The sequence below is a fragment of the Centroberyx gerrardi genome, chromosome 7 (assembly GCF_048128805.1).
Source record: "Centroberyx gerrardi isolate f3 chromosome 7, fCenGer3.hap1.cur.20231027, whole genome shotgun sequence".
Lineage (NCBI taxonomy): Eukaryota > Metazoa > Chordata > Actinopteri > Beryciformes > Berycidae > Centroberyx > Centroberyx gerrardi.
The window spans coordinates 30,668,712-30,690,999 of record NC_136003.1 but is presented as its reverse complement, the minus strand read 5'-3'; the positions used below and the strand labels follow the sequence as shown (position 1 = coordinate 30,690,999).

General features: G+C 42.3%; 2 protein-coding genes across 2 annotated transcripts in view; one reads left to right on the top strand and one right to left on the bottom strand.

Moving 5' to 3' along the window:
- The window catches only part of LOC139925149 (MBT domain-containing protein 1-like), a 31,199-nt gene extending 25,131 nt beyond the window's left edge, over positions 1-6,068 (top strand). The window contains exon 20 of the mRNA XM_078284534.1: positions 5,939-6,068. Within this exon, the coding sequence (XP_078140660.1) occupies positions 5,939-6,068 (130 nt within the window). The remainder of the gene's footprint in view (positions 1-5,938) is intronic.
- A 1,424-nt stretch (positions 6,069-7,492) lies between these two features.
- LOC139925152 (nucleoside diphosphate kinase B-like) lies at positions 7,493-15,546 on the bottom strand. Its single transcript, XM_078284604.1, has 5 exons — positions 15,480-15,546; positions 12,182-12,314; positions 10,036-10,137; positions 8,290-8,402; positions 7,493-7,788 (listed from the first exon to the last, which is right to left on the bottom strand). Exons 2-5 carry the CDS (start codon positions 12,296-12,298, stop codon positions 7,671-7,673), a joined length of 450 nt encoding a protein of 149 aa, XP_078140730.1. The 5' UTR covers positions 12,299-12,314; positions 15,480-15,546; the 3' UTR covers positions 7,493-7,670.
- Between the last annotated feature and the right edge of the window lie 6,742 nt (positions 15,547-22,288).

The following is a 22,288-nucleotide window of genomic DNA, read 5'->3' as shown; positions in this document are numbered from 1 at the left end:
CTTGTCCTTCCTGTAGAGCTCTTAGTAAAACTCTTGTCTTCGCCCACCTGTGTCAATATTACTGAATTTGATGTATTCAGATGATTGATTTCATCTTCTTCTATTTATGATGTTCAGTGTTAGTTTTGTCTGCGTCCGTGTTTATCTGCGGTCGACTGAATGCTTGAGCAGTGTGTAGAGAGTACATGTCAGTCATGTCAGTGTGTGTATGCCATGACTGTTAACAAATGTTTCCTAAAAGAAATTTGTGTTAAAATGGGAATGTCATCCCCTTTAATTCTGCCCTTAAATCAACATTTGTATATACAGTATGTACGTGTGTGTGTGTGTGTGTGTGTGTGTGTGTTCCTTTGAAAATAGCTCATACTGCTTTACTGTATGATGATTTAGTGCGTTTGATTTGATCTACAGCCCCGCCCGTCGGGTGCCTGTGGCTCCACCCAGCTAAGGTGACCAGGATTCTCTGACCTAACGTCACTGTTGTGCAATAACGTCAGCTCCCTTACCAGGCTGCCCCTGTCCTATATCGTCCCAGTGTGGTCAAAATGGGGTCCAGGGGCCATTTGGGGCCTTGAAGGGGTCCCAGGGTGTCCGCAGAAAAAACGAGAAACAACCTGATTTCACAATTAAGTCAAACAAGTCTAACAGGTCTGTTATTGAGTCTTAAAATCACATTTTTTCTTGAAATAAGTAAGCGGATAAAGATCAAATCTTTTATAAGCTTCTATTGGTTTGTCTGTAAGGACCTTTTTGGGGGACAGTGTTCATTGACTTCCATTCATTTTGGATGCTCATTCACTTTCATTCACTTCTGTCTGTGGCAGTTTCCTCTGCTGGTCAGTAGATGGCGCTTTGTGTGATGATGTCATCACCTTAGCCTAGAAGCTGTGCTGTCGGTCAGCTTCACAGACAAAACAGGTGTGAGCTTGAAACCAGCACTAAGCTAGTTTTCACTTACTTTTCCCATGCTCATGCATCTGAAGTGAAGCTGCACTGAAAACAACTGAAACTTTCTTACATAATGACAGTTATCCTGTTAAAGAGGAACTAAAACTCAAACCTGTGCACAGCCCGACATCTGAAGGGAAAAAGCATGCTGCTGAACTGGCCATCTGCTATTGGCTGATCTTTGGTTCCAGGTGATGTCGCCTATATAGAGTACAACGGGTGGTGACATCACCTGGAAGTAAAGATCAGCCAATAGCAGATGGCCATTTCAGTAGCATGCCTTTACCTTTTAAATGCCAGATTTGGGTTTGGGCTTTAGTTCCTCTTTAAAGCAAGAGGAACAGAGGAACTGCTGGTCTGGTCTTTGTGTTAAAGGAGAATCTGCTCAATTTGCTGTATCCTGTCACTACTTGCTGCTGCAAGGGCTCAATCTCCCCACGTTTATCACTGAAGTCTAATCTAATCTAATCTAATCTAATCTAATCGAATTTCCCCAAGGGGATTATTAAAGTGATATCTTATCTTATTTGATCTTAATCTAATCTAATCAGGGTTTCCTTGAAAGCAGCATGTGGGCTTCAGATCCCCTCTGTTCCCCAGGCGTTAGAGTGAGAAAATGCACAAATGAAGCACTATAGGGCTTACAATTTAATTATAATTTAAAGAATTTTTTGTCTGTGCGCATGCATCAGTCTGAGCATCTCACGCACTCGTACGCTAAACTAGTAGCCTTTAATATAATTTTATCTACACAAGACTAGTGTCTGTGTGTGTGTGTGTGTGTGTGTGCGCGTGTGGTTTTACTTCGTCGTATATTCGTGTTTGTCGTTTTTTGTACGTGAAACCCCAATAATGTTGCGTCATGTTGTCTTTGTATTATGGTGCTATCTATCTATATATATATACATATACATATATATTTGATAATCTTTTTATCAAGAATGGAATGATTTTGACAAACTGACTGTGACCCTGGTGGAGAAAAACGCTCTTCTCTTCTTGTACTCTTGTATTTTGGACACAACTGTTTGCGACAGATTTATACATGGAGAAAATGATTCATGTGTGTTTTTAAAGGGGAAAAACACTCGATTTAGGAATTCACACACGCTGTTCCCCGGGACAGACAGACTGAAGGTAAACGCTCTCTGAGGGCAGGAAGCCAATTCTGTTATCTGCTATTCACTAGTTCAAAAGACAAACTGGTAGAAATGATGTCTGGTATAGGCTTGGGCAATATCCAAAATGTAATATTGCGATATACAATATTATCTCTATTTTTTTTCACGTTTTTTTGTTTTTTTGTTCCTTGTATTTTATTCTATTTAGACTAAATTACATTGAATTTGTAGGCTATTCATAATAAATAGTAATAATAATCATTATTGTTATTTATTATTATTAATAGCCTAGATCTTACTATTCAGGCAAAAACAATGACCATTTGGTGTCATTTCCAGGAAAATGGGAAAAGGGAACAAAGGGAATAAAATGACACATTTTTCCACTACAACTATGATCATTTTAGTTTTTTACTGTCCTACCACTAGTATATTATAGGTTTATAAGTTTAAAAGTTTGCACAGTTGTGTTCTAAGCAACACACGGCCGGGACGGGAGGATATTCGACATTGAGAAAAATATCGCGATACTCGTGAAATATCGCGATATTCGATATTATGGGATATCGGCCCAAGCCTGCTGACTACCTGCCAGACTCCTCAGCAGCACAGAGCGTGTCTCGTAACGGAGAGGTCACGGGTTTGATCCCCTCTTCAGCCGCACTAACAGAAAACATCTGTCGTCCGTCATGTCTGGCTGTTCTGAACCGTCCGGTGTCACGGGGGAAAGTGTGTCTGAGTGCTGAAATTCGGTGGTATTCCCCTTTTAATGCGTGGCGTTTCGTGTGCATGTCAACCGTGGGAAGGATGACTTCATGGGTTTTTATACGTTTTTCTGTGGGTTTTAAAATGTCTTACTGAACGGCAGCGTTTCTTACTCTGTGGTTTGGGACCCAAAACTGAACCACGGGCCTGTTTGTGATCGGTTCCAACACAAGTAAAAAATAAAATGATAATAATAATAATATTAAACCAGGGTCCGAGGGTGACTGAGGCTGCAGTTACAAACAGGAACAAAGAAATCTGATTTTCTTTTTTCTTTTTTTCTTTTTTTTTCTTTTGTTGGTACGGAGCTGATCTTATCAATATGAAAAAATCAGCCTCTCTTGTAGTTTCTCGCTGTTTATACAGACATGATATCAAATCGGTAAAAGTAGACTTTGAAAATAAAGCCCAGGAACAATAAAAAAAATAGATTTCATTACACTAAACCTAACAGTGAAACTTAAAAACTCCGGCACACTGTGCTCTTGCATCGGGGATGAAAATGCATTGATTTATTGAACTTCCCATTAACATATGGCGTTTGGTGGGCACTTGTATCCAAAACACCTTACAGTAGATGCTTTTTTATTTTTATTTTTTTTATTTTGTTTTCATTTTGGTCTTGAGAAAAGTCTGCAGATCAAAAGGGAAAAACAGGCGCAAATTAGCTGAAAGCCAACTTTGAGTCGTGCACGGTCCCGGTAAAAATACACAGTGAAAGTAAAGTAAAGTAAAGTAAAGTAGAGTAAGACCTTGACTGATAAAGAAACAACAAGCTGCACTACAGACCTCATAACTCTCTGGATTATGAATCAGATCTTTACTGTGTGTGTGAATACAGTAGAAATCCAGTAAATTTGGGTCCCACACTGAAAAGGTTGAAGAAGACCTGCCTGTACTGTAACTGTCCATCCGGTCCACATGCTAGTGCTGTGAACATGAAGTTTACTGAGCTCTATCAAAACATATACAAATGTCTAAAAAAACAATATATATATATATAGATCTATATATATGTACGACAAAAGAAATGTAGATGTTAACTCTCATGAAGCGTTTTTTTAATACATATTGTGCAATTTTTTGGCAGCATGATTGTGGAGAAAGTATTACATTTAGGTGTAAAATAAATGACTCACTTTACATTTTTTTATGCAATAAAAAAAAGTTATGAGAACGTGGTTTGTTTTCTTGTTTGAGTGAACACAGAAACACATTGTTGGGACTTTGTATTTTATGTGTTGGGCATTTAGCTGAGGCTCCGCAGCTACTGATGATCTAATGACCTGGATAATGTAATAACTTGTCAAAATGTAATAAAATGTCCCTTTAAATGGGTCAAATGTAATTTAAAAAAAAACTGTTGGTGTAATACATTTCTGGATAATGATAGTGATGGATAATGATGATTGATATTGTAAAAAAAAAAAAAAAAAAGAAAAACGCTGTAATAGCCGGTTATTGTAATAATTAATTACCAGAGAAAAAAAATTACAATGTCGGACGGAAGAGGTTATAATCTGGCAAGTCATTACATTAACAGATTGTATTACATGTTTCTGACTTTTTTAGAAGGACATTTTACTATATTATTACACTATCTGTCTGTTATTATAATATCAGGGCGGAGCCAAAGAACCACAGTTTTTCTGGCTCAGTAACATTAGACTGAAGCTCAGTGAAAAAGACAAGAGGTAAGAGAGGAGGAAGCTAATATTATGAAGCCTAGCGCTCTGCTGCTAACTGAAAAAATACAATCTATCATACTGAGTTATCTAGGTAAGCTAGTTAGCTAGCTGGACATGAAGGAATGAAAAAAGAATTCAGTGATCAAAATATAAATAAAGAATATAAATGTCAGAGTTCCTTCTTTGTTTGTCAGCTGAAAAGCTGTGGTTCTTAGGCTCCGCCCACTGAGGTTTAACTCAACCAATCAGATTATTTCTGCCTCTGAGGAACTCCACTCTGCCGCACACTAACCTCACATAGTCGGCCACATCACACACTCACAACCCTCTGTCATGAGTTCATCACTATGGCAACACACACACACACACACACACACTCAGCACACGGTCCGTCTCCTCACACGGACACACACACACCTCTGAAGAGCCTGGGACTAATATTAGAGACTGTTCTTCCTGTCTGCTGCGGTCCAAACACACACACCAGTCCAGAGGGCCGCTCCCTGCTGCTGCTACACACTGAGCACATGACCCAGGACCAGGTCTCTGCTGGCCCAGCAGGACCGGGTCTCTGCTGACCCAGCAGGACCGGGTCTCTGCTGGTCAGGATGATGGTTTCCACTCATGGAAACCAGTGACAGTGTGGGTATACTGATATATCAGTTGACCGATATATGGAGCCGATATTGGCCTTTTAATGAACAGCAGATATCAGCCGGTGTCGTCCACCTCTGATATGATGCAGTTTGTTTGGTCAGATATGTATTGTATTAGTATCAGTATCCTGGTTTTCAATGGAGAGTTTTAGTGTCCCATGGTGTAAATGTTTCAGAGGCTTTTCCATGCTGCCAAGAATAAAATTCTACACTGAATACTTGTATTTTTGGGGTAACTGATTGGGCACGAACATGGTCCAATTTATAGATTTTGAGTTTTGGCACAAAATATTGGCTTTAATCGATATCAATACAACAATATTGGTCGCTGTCTACACCAGGCTAACTTGCTCACAGTGCTGCTAGCCTTATTAGTCTCTATGGCTGTTTTTTTTTACTTTTTTGACCTTTTTTATTCAGGGAAAGTTGACTCTTTTTTTCAGCAGCATCCTGCTTTACATCCATACAGTTCCACATATTCAGACCTGGAGCTGCCCCGGTCAGCCAGGCTAAGTGTTGAAGGAGAACAGACCGTTTCTCACTCACCTTCCTCACCCAGTTTGGGGATTTAAACCGGTGAACTCTGGTTGGACTGCTTCTCTAGAGTCGGTGTGCCAGCAGTCTGCAGGTACACAGACTGGATATGTATCTATGAGTGTCACATCCTTTTTGTTTTTCTGCATCTCTGTATTTATCTGACAGAGGATCAAAGACACTTGCACATTTTGCTTCATATCTCTGCTGCCCACCGGCTCTAAAGAGATATAAACCAGTACCTGCAGCTCTACCAGGTGGCTGCTGCCGACAGAGAGCCCGGTCCCAGCTCCAGCTCCAGGCTCCACCGCTGGCTAACCCCGACCCCGCCCGGCTCTCTGTGGGTACGAGCCTAATGCGGTTCCCTCCTGGGTCAACTGGACTCCAGCGGTAACTCGATGTTCCTCTTGATGTTCCCGTTGATTCGGACATACGAGCTCCATCGCTCAGGGTTAGACATGCTGCTGAGGAAGGTGTGATTCGGCTGGTCGTCCTGTTTGAGTTGTAAATCTGAACCCGGTTTCCCTTCCTCAGCTAAATGATGGGGAACATCCAGACACACTGCAGCAGCCCTGCTTCCTCCACCAGACTCCCACAACCAAAACTCAGTCAGAAATGTGTGTATTTAGCGCTCTGTCATCTGAAATCAGCCATATTCAACTCACAGGTCGATCACACGCTTACAGAAGGATCCTGACATGATAAAAAAGCAATTTCAAGCTCACACCACTGATTACTGAGTGCTTTAAAAGTCACTGTTCACACCCAGCAAACACTTTGATGTTGATGCCATGTTGAAAAGTCAACAAAATAAAAATTGTAGTCATCCTCAGCTGCTGCCTGCATCGCTTTGTGCAATCAGGACCTGAATATCTTTCTGATGTCAGTTTCCAAAGCTGTTAAGAGTGACAAAAAAATGAATTACATATGGTATGCAATGCAAAAATAATTGGGGGAAATGTAAAGTAGATGCAGATGTAAACGGGCGCTAACTCTCCAGTATTCTCCTTTAAACTGCTAAGCTAAATTCTATTAGTTATAGTTATTCTAGGACTTTTTAAAACTATAATGCAATATAGTTTGATCGTTTTTTAATCAATTTTGTGTGCTCAAGATTCAGCAAATAAGTTTGAATATGCTCCGAAACAAATGATTAAACAAATGATTACCTGCAGGACAAAGGACTCATTTGACTTGTACTGGCTGATGATTATTTAGGTGAAAAGCTCTAGACAGGACTGTGAAATATCTGGAAAAAGTGAAACATAATATCGACACCCGTCACGTTCTTCAGCACTTCTCTCTGTCTGAAAGGAGGCCTTGGTCACTCAGAACAGCGGTTCTCAGCGTGGGGTCCGGGGACCACCAGGGGCCGCTGAGGGAGATCCAGGGGGTCCCCAGCAAATTGATGAATTATGAAATTATGACGCCTCACCATTATTTAATTTACAAGACGCTAACACAATTAGAGAATGTATAAGAATTTGATCATAGTTTCTCTGTTATCTCTCTACCTACAATACAGATAGTCATGAGATTCTGGACAAAATCATATCTGACAATAAAAATATTCTCAGATTTGGGTCCGAGAGACAAAATCTCATCAAATGGGGGTCTGTGGCCCATATGTGGACTAAATTTGGTTGTCCATGATATGAAAAAGGTTGAGAATCACTGACTTAAAACAACGCAATCGTACATTTCAGGCAATTTCAATGTGTCAATCAGAGTTGAAGAACATCCCGCTGTTTAAAACACCCAGAAACCACCAGACACCGTGTTACTCTCTCACCATGATACTTTATTGGCAAGTGCTACATGTTTGATGGGACAGTGACAAGAAGTGCACGGTGAAGGCCGGGTCGGTGGGCGGACTGCGTGACGGATGGGTTTGACTGGGGGGGGGGGGGGGTGAGGGGTGAGGGGAGGAGAGTGTGGGACGGTCCGGTCGGTCCGGTTTACTCGTACAGCCAGGGCTGGCCGCAGGGGGTGTAGGCGACGAACTCCTCGGGCTTGAACCACAGACCGATCTCCATCTTGGCGTTTTCCAGGGTGTCGCTGCCGTGGATGATGTTCCTGCGGGGGGGGGGGGTGGGGGGGGGGTGGAGGGAGGGGGGGAACAGAGGAGGAGGTTAGGAGAATATTCTAGAGACGAATGTGACTGAACCACGGGCTGCGATTGGGGGTTTATGGGCGTTAAGGTCTGTCGATATGAAACCTAAAACGCCAGCCGGGACTTTTAACCACTAAAACACACACAAAGAATTCGGGATTCATCATAACTCTGTGTTCCACAAATAAAAAGGCGGGTAAACCCTGATCTCACATCAGTTGGATACTTCTTTCTATGATCTATACTGTGAATTTTAGGTCATAAAGATTTATATCAGCCTAAAAAAAAGCTGTTCTGCAAATAAAAACAGAGGTAAACTGAGTTTTTGTGGGTTTAGGTTCCACTACACGCCTGGCTGTGTGTGTAGGCATCGTAATCTAACACACAGGTACTGTAATACAGCTCTGTGTGTGTGTGTGTGTGTGCGTGTGTGTGTGTGTGTGTGTGTGTGTGCGCCGGCTCACCTGCCGATGTTGATGCAGAGGTCTCCGCGGATGCTGCCGGGCTTGGAGTCGGCGGGGTTGGTCTCACCCAGCATCATCCTGCCCAGCTTCACAATGTTCTGGCCCTCCCACACCTAACACACACACACACACACACACACAGAGAGAGAGACATGACAGTCATTTATTGATCGATTCTGTTTGATTGGATTTGGGGGAAATAGAAACATGCGTGATGAATTGACAAGAAGCAACAGCTCATGTATATTTGACCTCAGAGGAAAGCAGAAGAAAGTGATGCTGAAAACTTTTCTCTCAGCTGTGGGCCTGATGGACAAAATATCCATAACTTGACAATAATGGTTGAGTTAAACCTCAGTGACTTGGATGGCAAAGAAGGAACTATTTTAAAATATAAATAAGGAATATGAATAACAATGACAGGTCACTTTGTGTGTCCGCGGTGCAAACTGAGCCGAGTTTACATGTGTGACTGCTGTGTGAGAGGAGAGAGAGAACAGAGTGTGTGAGGAGAGAGAGAACAGAGTGTGTGAGGAGAGGAGAGAGAGAACAGAGAGTGTGAGGAGAGGAGAGAGAGAACAGAGTGTGTGAGGAGAGGAGAGAGAGAACAGAGTGTGTGAGGAGAGGAGAGAGAACAGAGTGTGTGAGGAGAGGAGAGAGAGAACAGAGAGTGTGAGGAGAGGAGAGAGAGAACAGAGTGTGTGAGGAGAGGAGAGAGAGAACAGAGTGTGTGAGGAGAGGAGTGTGAGGAGAGAGAGAACAGAGTGTGTGAGGAGAGAGAGAACAGAGTGTGTGAGGAGAGAGAGAACAGAGTGTGTGAGGAGAGGAGAGAGAGAACAGAGTGTGTGAGGAGAGGAGTGTGAGGAGAGAGAGAACAGAGTGTGTGAGGAGAGAGAGAACAGAGTGTGTGAGGAGAGAGAGAACAGAGAGTGTGAGGAGAGAGAGAACAGAGTGTGTGAGGAGAGGAGAGAGAGAACAGAGTGTGTGAGGAGAGAGAGAACAGAGTGTGTGAGGAGAGAGAGAGAGAGAGAACAGAGAGTGTGAGGAGAGGAGAGAGAGAACAGAGTGTGTGAGGAGAGGAGAGAGAGAACAGAGTGTGTGAGGAGAGAGAGAACAGAGTGTGTGAGGAGAGAGAGAACAGAGTGTGTGAGGAGAGAGAGAGAGAACAGAGTGTGTGAGGAGAGGAGAGAGAGAACAGAGTGTGTGAGGAGAGAGAGAACAGAGTGTGTGAGGAGAGAGAGAACAGAGTGTGTGAGGAGAGAGAGAGAGAACGATAACAGCCTGGGTGAGCGAGCAGAGAGAGAGAGATGAAGGAGAGGGAGAAAGAGAGAGACAAGAGAGGGAGAGAGAGAGAGACAAGAGAGAGGGAGAGAGAGAGAGATGATAACAGCCTGGGTGAGCGAGCAGAGAGAGAGGGATGAAGGAGAGAGAGAGAGACAAGAGAGAGAGAGAGATGATAACAGCCAGCATCGGTGGAAGGGAAAGACAGAAAAAAGAGAAAGATATCCGAGTCACAAGAGTGTGAGAGAAGAGCTCCCTCTGTGTGTGTGTGTGTGTGTGTGTGTGTGTGTGTGTGTGTGTGTGTGCGTGTGTGTGTGTGTGTGTGTGTGTGTGTGTGTGTGTGCGTGTGCGTGTGCGTGTGTGCGTGTGTGTGTGCGTGTGTGTGTGTGTGTGTGTGTGTGTGTGTGTGTGTGTGCGCGTGTGTGTGTGTGTGTGTGTGTGTGTGTGTGTGTGTGTGTGCGTTACCATGGCGAAGATGGGTCCAGAGGACATGTATTTGCACAGTCCGGCGTAGAAAGGCATGTCCTTCAGGTCCAGGTAGTGCTTCTTCATGTGGTCCTCAGATGCCTGCACACACACACACACACACACACACACACACACACACACACACACACACACACCAAAGCAAGTTTTAGTTCTCTTTTTAAAAAGATAACAGGTAACCTGGTTGACAAAATAACTTTTACACACTGGATCTTCTAGATTTTAGAGACAAACGATGAGTCTTTTCTTTTTCCAATATGGAATAAAATCTGAATTTCTTTCACTATACATACATATATTTATATACATGTACACATATATAAATACATATACACACATACATATATACAGTATATATACAGTATACAGTATATATACAGTATACAGTATATACAGTATATATACAGTATATATACAGTGTACAGTATATATACAGTATACAGTATATATACTGTAGATATACAGTATATATACAGTATACAGTATATATACAGTATATATACAGTATATATACAGTATACAGTATATATACAGTATATATACAGTATACAGTATACAGTATATATACAGTATACAGTATATATACAGTATACAGTATACAGTATATATACAGTATACAGTATATATACAGTATACAGTATATATACAGTATATACAGTATATATACAGTATACAGTATATACAGTATATATACAGTATACAGTATATATACAGTATACAGTATATATACTGTAGATATACAGTATATATACAGTATACAGTATATACAGTATATATACAGTATATATACAGTATACAGTATATATACAGTATATATACAGTATACAGTATATACAGTATATACAGTATATATACAGTATACAGTATATACAGTATATATACAGTATATATACAGTATACAGTATATATACAGTATATATACAGTATACAGTATATACAGTATATATACAGTATATATACAGTATACAGTATATATACAGTATATATACAGTATACAGTATATACAGTATATACAGTATATATACAGTATACAGTATATATACTGTAGATATACAGTATATATACAGTATATATACAGTATACAGTATATATACAGTATATATACAGTATATATACAGTATATATACAGTATACAGTATATATACAGTATATATACAGTATATATACAGTATATATACAGTATACAGTATATATATACACAGAGACAGTGCAGGTCCTTCAGTGGAGCTGACAGTTGAATCTCTGGACAACATGACCAGCAGCCAGAGAGATTAGACAGCTGGGAATAACTAGGGAGGGGACACCGGTGTGTGTGTGTGTGTGTGTGTGTGTGTGTGTGTGTGTGTGTGTGTGTGTGTGTGTGTGTGTGTGTGTGTGTGTGTGTGTGTGTAAGTGACAGTGACAGTGGTATCTCTGTCAGTCCTTATATGTAGCTGCGACACGCTTGGCTGCTCAACAGCTGTCACCTCCTCCACCTGATCTGAGCCTGCAGCCTGTGTGTGTGTGTGTGTGCGCCTGTGTGTGTGTGTGTGTGTGTGTGTGTACAGTATGTGTGGTGGGTGAGTGTGCATGTGTGTATAAAATGTACAGTATGTGTGATGAATGTACAGTATGTGTGGCGAACACAGTGTACACTGTGTTTGGTGTGTGTGTACAGTGTGTGTGTGTGTGTAGTGTGTGTGTGTGTGTGTGTGTGTAGAGTGTGTGTGTGTGTGTGTGTGTGTGTGTGTGTAGAGTGTGTGTGTGTGTGTTAGAGATGGAAACAGACTACAGCTTTGCTTCCAGTGTTTCCTCTACAACCACTGGGCGACTGATTTTACAGTTAAAGGTGAAGTACGGAGGGTTTTTCCTGCCCCAGAGCACAGATATGGATATGGTTAGATATGGATAGGGTTAGATATTGATAGGGTTAGATATTGATAGGGTTATTGATCAATACCAATGACTCAATTCAATTCAATCAATACCAACGATTACTTCACCAGCTGCTCAGATTTCTGACTTTTAAAAGTCACTTTCTGGTCCGAACTCCGTTTTGGAACAAAGATTTCCAAGACGCTCTCCTCTGGCTTACGGGGGGCGATCAGTGCCAAAGATGACTGCGGACTGCGGTCGTCATGGTTACCTGCATGAACTTGGCGGCGACCAGTCTGAAGCCTCTTGTCTCGAAGCGCTTGATGATCTCGCCGCACAGGCCCCTCTGCACGCCGTCGGGCTTGACAGCCAGGAAAGTCTGTTCCATTTCGGCAGATAGGATGCTGGGAAACACACACACACACACACACACACACACACACACACACACACACACACACACACACAGAGCGTCAGACATCTTCCTCACTCACTGTTTTCCATGCTTGCTGGACGCCGTGTTAGACGCTGAAATCAAAATGGCTGCCAACCACATGGCTGTGTAGCGCTGCAGCTGGTCAGAGGAGAGGTTTGTCAGTGTGACAGCAGGGTGACAGCTGTGTGTGTGTGTGTGAGCATGCACACACACACACGCACCATAGTGTGTGTGTGTGTGTGTGTGTGTGTGTGTGTGTCTGTGCCTAGCGTCCAGCAGTAAGTGACAGGTGAGTTTTGTCATTGTGGCCTTATCCTTTCCTGACCTCAGGACGACAGCTGTGTGTGTGTGTGTGTGTGTGTGTGTGTGTGTGTGTGTGTGAGTGTGTGTGTGTGTGTAGGTGTGTGTGTGTGAGTGAGAGTGAGAGAGACTGAGTGCAATGTCACCTCACCCCAGTCGACTTTAACAGCAGCACTGGTTGAAGTTACTCAACAGTGGAGGCTGTAGCTGCTGATTACTTAGAGAGTTTCCGTGCGTGTGTGTGTGTGTGTGTGTGTGTGTGTGTGTGTGTGTGTGTGCGCGCTGTCACCTTACTCTAGTCAACTCTAGTGTGTGTGTGTGTGTGTGTGTGTGTGTGTGTGTGTGTGTGTGTGTGCGCGGGGTCACCTCCCCCCAGGCTAACAGGTGTAACAACAAAGAACAGAATGTGGTTATTTTTAGCAGTTGGCGCGTCCCGGGCTGGAAAACATGTCCGCCTGCAGCCGAGCGCCAAACCCTCGGACGGGTCGCCTGCTGTCCTGCCTGCTATTATGAAAACCAATCGGAATAATAATGATAATTTTTTTCCTGAACCCTGAGGCAATCTGGTCGGGCTGCATCAGGGGAGGAAATTAAGTTTGACTCTGACCCCATTTTTAGAGGCTTTTTGGTCCTTTCTGGGGAGATGAAATAACACATTTATGTTGCATATTGGCATTTTTAATCAGTTTGTACTATAAGATTTGTTTTAACTTCTCTCCCACTGCTGCAGAGTGGCACCAGGCCTTCTTTGACACCCCGTCTCAGTGCGGGACAGTTCTCCAAACCCCGCGGGACGGGGCGACTCGGCCTCCCGCTCCTCCTTCAGAAGTCGATACCCTTAAAGTTTAATTTGGGTGCGTTTGGATCTGCGCTCCTGCGGCAGCCGGACGCCGGCTGTGCGTGTGAAGTTGATACGGCTTCTTAATTTAACTAAAGTTTTCCAAACCTTATAGGTCGACCTGCATTCTGCTGGTTTAGCAGCATGAGCAGCCTGCAGCGAGAAGACGACGATGACGACGTTTCATCTGGAGCCAGACTCCCTGGACGAGTTAGTCTGCTGGGAAGTTACCTTGTTTATTGTAAATTTATATTAAATTGATAGGTCTGCTTAATCTGAGCGGTGCTGATACCCATGGGGCGTTAGTAGCTTCTATCTGCTATCATCAGTTCATCACATTGAACTGCTTGGTGATATAAAGTATGATAAAACTGCAATTTTCAAATAATATTCCCTAATTTGTCTCACTTCAAGAGAGATCTTAATTAGGATTTGCTTTTTATCATTCATTTAGACAGCAGAATTTGTGAGTCATGATAACTCAGTATTGTCCTTTCATCATGATAAGACAGTTAATGATGATATTGAGTTTCTGCCCAGGGACACTTTCTAAACCCAGAGTGCATTCTGCCATCGCGACTTTGAAATCAAAGCTGCCTCTTAATTTGGATTGTTATCCAAAGCCTCCCATACCACCACCCACCCACCCACCCCATCCAACCCACCCACCCCCCCCATCCAACCCACCCACCCCCCCCATCCAACCCACCCACCCACCCCATCCAACCCACCTACCCCACCCCCCTCCTGCTGGATCTGTTACCAGCTGACTCCCACTAAGAATTTTGGACAAAGCGCTGTGACCCCGGTGTGTTCGTGCCGCCGGCTCTCTTTCTGCTTTCATAGCAACTGGATATCTGTTCATGTGAAGCTGATCCTGGAGCAGCTGATCCTGGAGCCGCTGATCCTGGAGCAGCTGATCCTGGAGCAGCTGATCCTGGAGCAGGTTTTGAATAATAATGAGGCTTCTGATGTGCAGATTCACAGAGTCGACCGCACTGTAAACGGATTTAAGCCGAGCGGCTGGAGAACATCCAGACTGATCGGCAGCTTCATTTCAGTCGCTAAAATCTCGGCTTTCACATGAAACTGCTGAAATGATTCTTGGATTTGGATCAGAGGGCAGGAGGGTGGAGCCGCTAATACTAATGATCATAATATTAATAATAAACTATCACAAAGTCATTTTAATAACCGCAGCACACCTCTCAGTGAATTTCAGGTTAATAAAACATGTCAGACGTCACTGCATTTCTGATTTCATATTTGGCAGTTTGGACTATCTCCACTATGTAGGACAAATGCAAAATGTCCATAAAGAAATGAAAAAGCACAATTTAAAAAAAAAAAATTGGAAATATATAGAAGCAAGAGACAGAGAGGTGCTTCAGGGGGAAGTGAGTCGTATCTGTCCGCTGTGTGGTCAGATCAACTGGATTAACAAGCCAGACATTAATAATCGAGTGTGATGCGAGTCCATGCGGCTGTCTGTGTGTCTGTGTGGTGACATGCAGCCTGTCAGCAGCCTGTCTGTCTGTCTGCCTGTCTGTCTGTCTGTTGCTGTCTGTTAACAGGCCATGTGCTCACCAGGAAAACCACCAGGAAACATCAACACTGACTGGATACTAATATTACTGTTGCTTTCAAACACATGTGGGAGCAGAAAGAAAGAGTTTTAGCAGCTTTTTTTTTTTTTTTTAAAGATAATAGAACTTATCTAGTCTGTCATGTTGAAAATCAGCCGTTTGAAGAGCTCTATGCACGCCATATGCACAGTAGAAAAACAAGTAGAAAAATAAAACTTGTGCGTTGCATGAAGTATTTTTTGCAGCAAAATGAATCAAATGATTGAGCAGAAAGCAGCGTCTCTACCAGCCTGACAACTTTTTATTTTTTTTTTTTTTTTTAAGATTAGGTTATAAAATGGTATGAGTTATGAAATCATAATTAGTAATAAAGTTAGTCACATGAAGAGTCGTGTGATGTCATATCTACCTTGGTAACGGGAGCTGAGGAGAACTCGAGGAGACGAACTGCAGTTGGCTGGGATGCGATCACCGAGGCCGACGGGAGGGACCGGCCCGCTATTTAAAGGGTTTACTGTGGGGGGCTGGGGGGGGGGGGGGGGGGGGGGGGGGGGCGTGGGCTGAGGGCCAAACATGACCCTGTGTGTGTGTGTGTGTGTGTGTGTGTGTGTGTGTGTGGGAGGGACAGGGGAGGAGAGGGGCGGGGGGAGGTATGACTGGCTGGATCATCTGTGCTGCTGCTTACCAGAGCTTTTCAATCCCCCACAGAGCAAGTGTGTGTGTGTGTGTGTGTGTGTGTGTGTGTGTGAGACAGAGAGAGAGAGAGGGAGAGAGAGAGAGAGTTTATTCTGCAAATTGTTATCATTTAACAGCCTGTACTGATCTAAAATCCATCTTAAACAGTTAAGTTACAAATCTGTTAGAAATGCATTCATCATATATAATGTATATATATATATATATTTATTTATTATATCATTTCAGCGTGTGTGTGTGTGTGTGACCACCAGTATGTGTCTGTACGTGCATGCTTCTAATGCTTGTATCAGCCCCCTGTGTGTGTGTGTGTGTGTGTGTGTGTGTGTGACCATCAGCATGTGCCTGTCAGTGTGTCCTTGTATCTATACTTATATATCTATGCGTTGATATGTGCATAAATCTGTCTTATCCCCTGTGTATGCGTGTATGTGTGTGTGTGTGTGTGTGTGTGTGTGTGTGTGTGTGTGTGACGTCCTGGCCTGGCTCCATGCTGCTGTCATGTTGCCTCTGTTGTCCTGACAGTCTGACTGGAGCAAAGTTCTGAACCGAACTGCATCCAGCAGTTTGACTGAACTGGTTTATACTGAAGCTGCCGACAGACAAAACTTTCTTCATTATTCAACATTCATTTCAGCAGTTTTTATTCTCAAACACGTCATGTATTCAGTTTCCTCCAGGACTTTCTTCTCATCAGGAGGGAAAAGCCTCTGAAGCAGCATCTAGAGCATCATGGGACACTAAAACTCTCCACTGAAACCAGCTCTTTAAGACCTCCACACACACACACACACACACACACACACCTGGTAGGGGGATATAAAGGATATCTCCCTGCCTTGAATTAGAAAATGTGCAAAAAAAAGTAACATTCTCCCTAGTCTCTACTCCAAAACACTCTGAGTTGTAGCTTGAGAAGAGTCAGCTCAGTTAACCTGAACAAACTGTTAGCTAGCTAACTAGCCGGCAAACACACTGATGTTAATTTGAACACGCTAACGCTAGCTGCTACTAGATACGTTAGCTAGTGTGCTAATCAGATGTGTTAACAACAAGACAGTGATGTTAGCTGACCAGATGCTATGGTTAGCTAGCTAACAAGCTGACATTATCTAAACACTAAATCAATCAGATGGATCAGTGATGAAATGATCAGTTCAGTCAGAAACAGACAGAAATTAACCGTCTGTTCAGTTCTGTTGAGACAGAAACACAGTCAGCTGTTCACAGAGCTGAGGACCTCCAAGATGGCCGCCAGAGGGGGGTGACATCACCTGGAAGCCTTTTTTATCTAATTAAAGCCCAAAATTAGCATCTAATGCTCATATTCAACAATAAAAATATTCTCAGATTGAGGAGACATGAAAACGTTTGGAAACCCCCAGGCCGAGTTACAGGGAGGGGGGGGTGGTGTGTGTGTGTGTGTGTGTGTGTGTGTGTGTGTGTGTGTTTGCATGCAGGAGAGGGGTGTGTGCATTTGTACAAGTGTTAGTGCATGAATGTGTGTGTGTGTGTGTGTGTGTGTGTGTGTGTGTTGCATGCCTGCCTGTGTGTGTGTGTTGTATGCTAGACAGGTGCTAGAGAGAAAGAAAGGACTTTGTGTTTAGTGTGTGTGTGTGTGTGTGTGTGTGTGTGTGTGTGTGTGACCGAGGCAGAGATAGCATGTGTTTGAGTGTGAATGTGTGTGTGTGTGTGTATAAGAGTATTTGTGTGTGTGTGTGTGTGTGTGTGTGTGTGTGTGTGCTGGAGAGAGAGAGTGAGGGGAAGAATGTGTGTGTACGTGCTTGGTTGTGTGTCTGCCTGCCAGCATGCCATGCTTGTGTGTGTGTGTATGTGTGTGTGTGTGTGTGTGTGTGTGTGTGTGTGTACTGGCTTCAGTCACAGCCATGTCAGCACTGGCATGGACAGATGAACCATCAACCGGAGCCCAGAAAGGACATTTCATACCTAGATCAGAATGACTCTGCGTGTGTGCGTGTGTGTGTGCGCGTGTGTGTGTGTGTGTGTGTGTGTGTGTGTGTGTGTGTGTGTGATTGAAAGCTCTACTGTAACCTAGAATGTAGAGTTTATAATTAGATGTGAATGCCTCTCTCTCTCAGCAGTATTTTAGTGAAATCTATTTAAAAAATGTCTTTAATTGCTTCTCAGTGTGTTGTTCTTTCCATCTCAAATAAAGCAGGAACTTTCCACCCAGGTGCCTTTGGAAGCGGCCATTTTGGATTTCAAAATACTCGGATGACACTGGGTACTTTCTGGAATCAATCAAATAAAACTGGTAGCTATTAAATTCAGATTTCCCAATGTGAGATGATGTGTTGTCCAACCAACAAAACTTTAAATTCAACTTTTTAAACCAATTCTTCAACTTTAAATCAAATACAAACTTTAATAAAACCCATTTCTTAGCAGCAGTATTTTAATTGGTTTTGATACATTTGATGAGGAGTACACTACCAGTCAAAACTTTCTTTATTTTTGCTATTTTCCACATTTTAAAATAACAGTAAAGACATCAAAACTATGAAATAACACAAATGGAATTATGCAGCGACCAAAAAAGTGTTAAACAAATCAAAACTATCTTATATTTTAGATTCTTTAAAGTAGCCGCCCTTTGCCTTGATGGAAAGGCAAAGGCTTTGGAAAGAAATTCATACATAGGATCAACTTCACTATTTATATTTGTCTAAGAAACACATTTCAAGTATTTAAGCAGAAGCCTTTAGATCAAAATGACTTTAAGAGAATGAAAAACACAGAACATTCAGTCAGGAGTCCAGACTGTTGAATGGTTGTGTACTTGTAATTAGTAAGTACTCTCTCTCTCCCTCTCTCTCTCTCTCCCTCCCTCTCTCTCCCTCTCCCTCTCCCTCTGTCTCTCTCTCTCTCCCCCCCCCTCTCTCTCTCTGTCACCCTGACAGACAGCTTGTTAGGAGGAGTTCATGTCATGTCTTTGTGTTTACGACCTCAGTTTTATAGATGTTGGGTCTACGGGACCTTTGACCTTCAGAACAGACACCTGTAGTTCCTGCTGTCGGCCTGCGGCGGCGCTGTGAGCAGCTAACCAATCAATTAAAACAACTACAAACTCGTTAAACTCCCGCCCACAGAAACAAAGATCAATTATAGGCCTACTTTCAGAAATGTATTGATTAATTTTAATCTTTATATATCTTCCACCAGTTTGATACTCCATGAATAAACAGATGGATAAAGGTAAAGATGAGTGTAAAGTTAATCCCACTGTTGGTCTTGATCTGTTGTTTATCTGAGTTATTCTTTAGTTTCAGTGTCTCTTACTGATGTCTTTGTGTTGTTTCATGTGTTCTCATGAATATTTTAAACCCCCCGTCTGTAAACCAGCTCTCCCTCGGGACGGTCCCGTGTGAAGCTGGAGCTGAGGTCCCTCCCTGCCCAGGCTGAAGGGAGCGGTGCTGTCAGACAGTCCGACTCGACTGCATGCTGAACCATAAAGACGAGCTGCAGAAGGAAAGACGAGTCGACTGAAGCTGCTGCCTGCATCCAGCAGTGAAGTTAAGACTTCCATATCTTTCTGATATCGGCTCAGAACTGTTTCCAAAGCTGTTTTAATATGAATTTTTACCATTCCATAATATCATATTGTGAGAGTTTTGTGCTCATTTGGGTTGATGCTGAAAACTCTGAAAAAAAAACTCAGATTTCTGTTGATAAAATGTTCTCTCACTGTCACTTTGGCCTAAAGCGTCTAAATGACAGTGTAATGTAATGTAACTCGAATCAGTAATCCCTTAAAATAACCTTACATTTTCATTAATTTACATTAATTCACTCCTTAATTCATGCAAAATCCCCTTAAAATTAGTGAAGGGAGTTATTAATAGAGGAGACCCCATCAAAACCTCATTGAACACCCCCTTAATCTTGACTCCTTACTTTCTAATTTAATGTAAAAAAAAAGGCGACAGGAACTTTTCCATTAATTTCCCCTTAATAACCTGTAAACCTGCACAAAAGGCATGAAAAATCCCTTAATTTCTAGAGTCTCTGCGAACCAACCCATGAATAAATCCCTTATAAACTCATGATACTAACCTTACTTTATTAAAGCTGTTATTTTTAATGGATTTTATGAGTTTATGTAATGAGAAATTAAGGACATTTCAGGGATAAAATTAAGGGGTTTGGTGTTGAACTTCCTCTTCCTGCAAGTCATTTGTAATTTGTTGACAGGTGGATCTACGTTTTTTCTGTTAGTATTGATTTGGAAATTTTACAAATTATTTTTATCCCACAGCAGGTCCGACTCCCAGTGACGCACAGCCTGAGGTCCTGTCAGGGCTCAGTGTGTGTGTGTGTGTGTGTGTGTGTGTGTGTGTGTGTGTGTGTGTGTTGGCTCAGGCACAGCCCTGTCAGCACTGGCATGGATGGAGCAGCAGAGTTTATACTTAGACTGTCGCACTCTCTTCCTATCCCTGTTTCACCGGCATGGACTCACTGACTCTCTCTCTTTCTCTCTCTCTCTCATTCACTCATTCATTTGGTCTTTTACTCACTCACTTGCTCACACACACACACACACACACACACAATTAAAGCCTTGAATGGGAAGTTAAGTTTCTACTTAGAGCGATCTTCTCTCACATCTTCACTTACTGTTCACAGGAATGGAAGTTATGATCTGATTTACAGTAAATAGATTTTTATGTAAAAAAAAAAACACACATGTTCTCAGTGTAAACCAGGAAGTGTCACCTTACAGGACTTCTGGGTAGTGAAGTCCCCAAATTTCAAACAGTTACCTCTTGCTGCCACTCGGTGCCGCCAACGTGCGAAAACACCTCAGGCAGCTTTAATAATTAGTTTTGTTCTTGATTTTATTTTTTTTGGGGGGGGTCAGAGGTCAGAGGTCAGGGTCATGGGTGGAAGTAACTAATTACATTTACTCCAGTTACTGTAACTGAGTAGCTTCTGTGTGTACTTGCACTTTTTGGAGTTTTTCTTTGGAGTAATTTTACTTTTTGCACTTCACTCCATTTTAAATCCCATCCATCACAGAACAGATTTTTTTGTCTCTCCATCAGCAACAGAAACTGGATCAAACTGTGGATCCATTCACAGTGAGAAGAGGAATCTTTACTTTACTTTGTTTCTGCACTTTATTTTCTCATTTCTAATGTTTCCAGTTAAAAGAATCTAGTTTGAACTCTGTCCTCTCTCCTGTTAGAATCACATGGAAAAGATCACAGCAACTTTTACTCTGAGGAGAGACACTTTTTATTTTTACTGAAGTAGATTTTTACACCAGAACTTGTACTTCTACTTCAGTAAAATATCAGCAGAGTAACAGTACTTCTGCTGGAGTAGGACGCTCTAGTTCTCTTTCCACCACTGGTGACAGGTCATGTTACTCTACATTGTGAAGTTATTAGGTGTAAGATATTATGCAAGAGGGATGGGGGGGAACATTTTATCTCTCACCTGTTATATAATAGCTGTACTAGCACTAACTGTCATGCACATACACACACTCACAAGCACATATTATGCGTGTTGCAGTATTATACATGTATGTGACCCTGTATGATGCATGTGTTGTGTTGTCATGTATGTGCGGCCCTGTGCTGCGTGAGCTCTCCTCCTCACCTCAGCTCGGACTCTCACCCCTAACCCTAAATATAACCCTTCTCCTAATGAGGGATGGAAACCCGTCCCACAAGTCACCTGTTCTCCAGTGTGCAGGCCTCGTGGGGCGCTGGGACCCTACACACACACACACACACACACACACACATGTGCGCATACACACACACACACACACACACAGATATCACTATACTTGTTATACAATACCCGTCTTGTATTGCAATGCATTTGGACCCCAGACCTTGGTAAAATGATCACACACGTACGCACACACACGCACACACACACGCACACGTACACACACACACACACACACACACACACACACACACACAGTGGTGTAGTGATACTTGTTACTATGCTAATACTATTCCTGCTTCACAAAACATTTGGACCCCAAAAACTTATAAAACTATATATCAGTTAAATCATTTGGAAAATATTGTGTCATGCAGCATGTTGGCTCATATTATCATCATACAGTATATTGTCAGTGTTATTCAAAGAAAACATTAAAATATATAGAAAGAGTGTATTTAAAATGATAAAGAAATGTCTATTGAACCTGTTTGCATTAAATGTATATAGTTTTTGGCTTTAATCTATGGTTTGTGTCCTTCTCTTCACACATTTACACCAATAGGACCCCACTGTATTTGTCTGTTTGAAGTGCTGGCTGCACTAGTTACCTGTCAGGGGCTGGTGACATCAGAGGGTGAAGTGAATAGTCAAATAACCTACTTTTATGATAAGATAACAGTCTTTGGTACATATAAATGACATTTTTTGGTGATTGGCCTCCTTACTTTAATAATGACAGACATATATATACATACCTTTTGGATTTTTAATTTCCTATTCAATTTCCGCCTATAATTCATGTGTGTTTAAGTGTAT

Bases quoted from the DNA above. Each gene is read 5' to 3' on its own strand.
- LOC139925152 (XM_078284604.1), bottom strand. From the start codon at position 12,298: ATGGAACAGACTTTCCTGGCTGTCAAGCCCGACGGCGTGCAGAGGGGC. The intron at 10,138-12,181 runs GTAACCATGACG...GTGTGTGTGCAG, and splicing joins TCGCCGCCAAGTTCATGCAG to GCATCTGAGGACCACATGAA. The intron at 8,403-10,035 runs GTAACGCACACA...TGTGTGTGTTAG, and splicing joins CTGGACCCATCTTCGCCATG to GTGTGGGAGGGCCAGAACAT.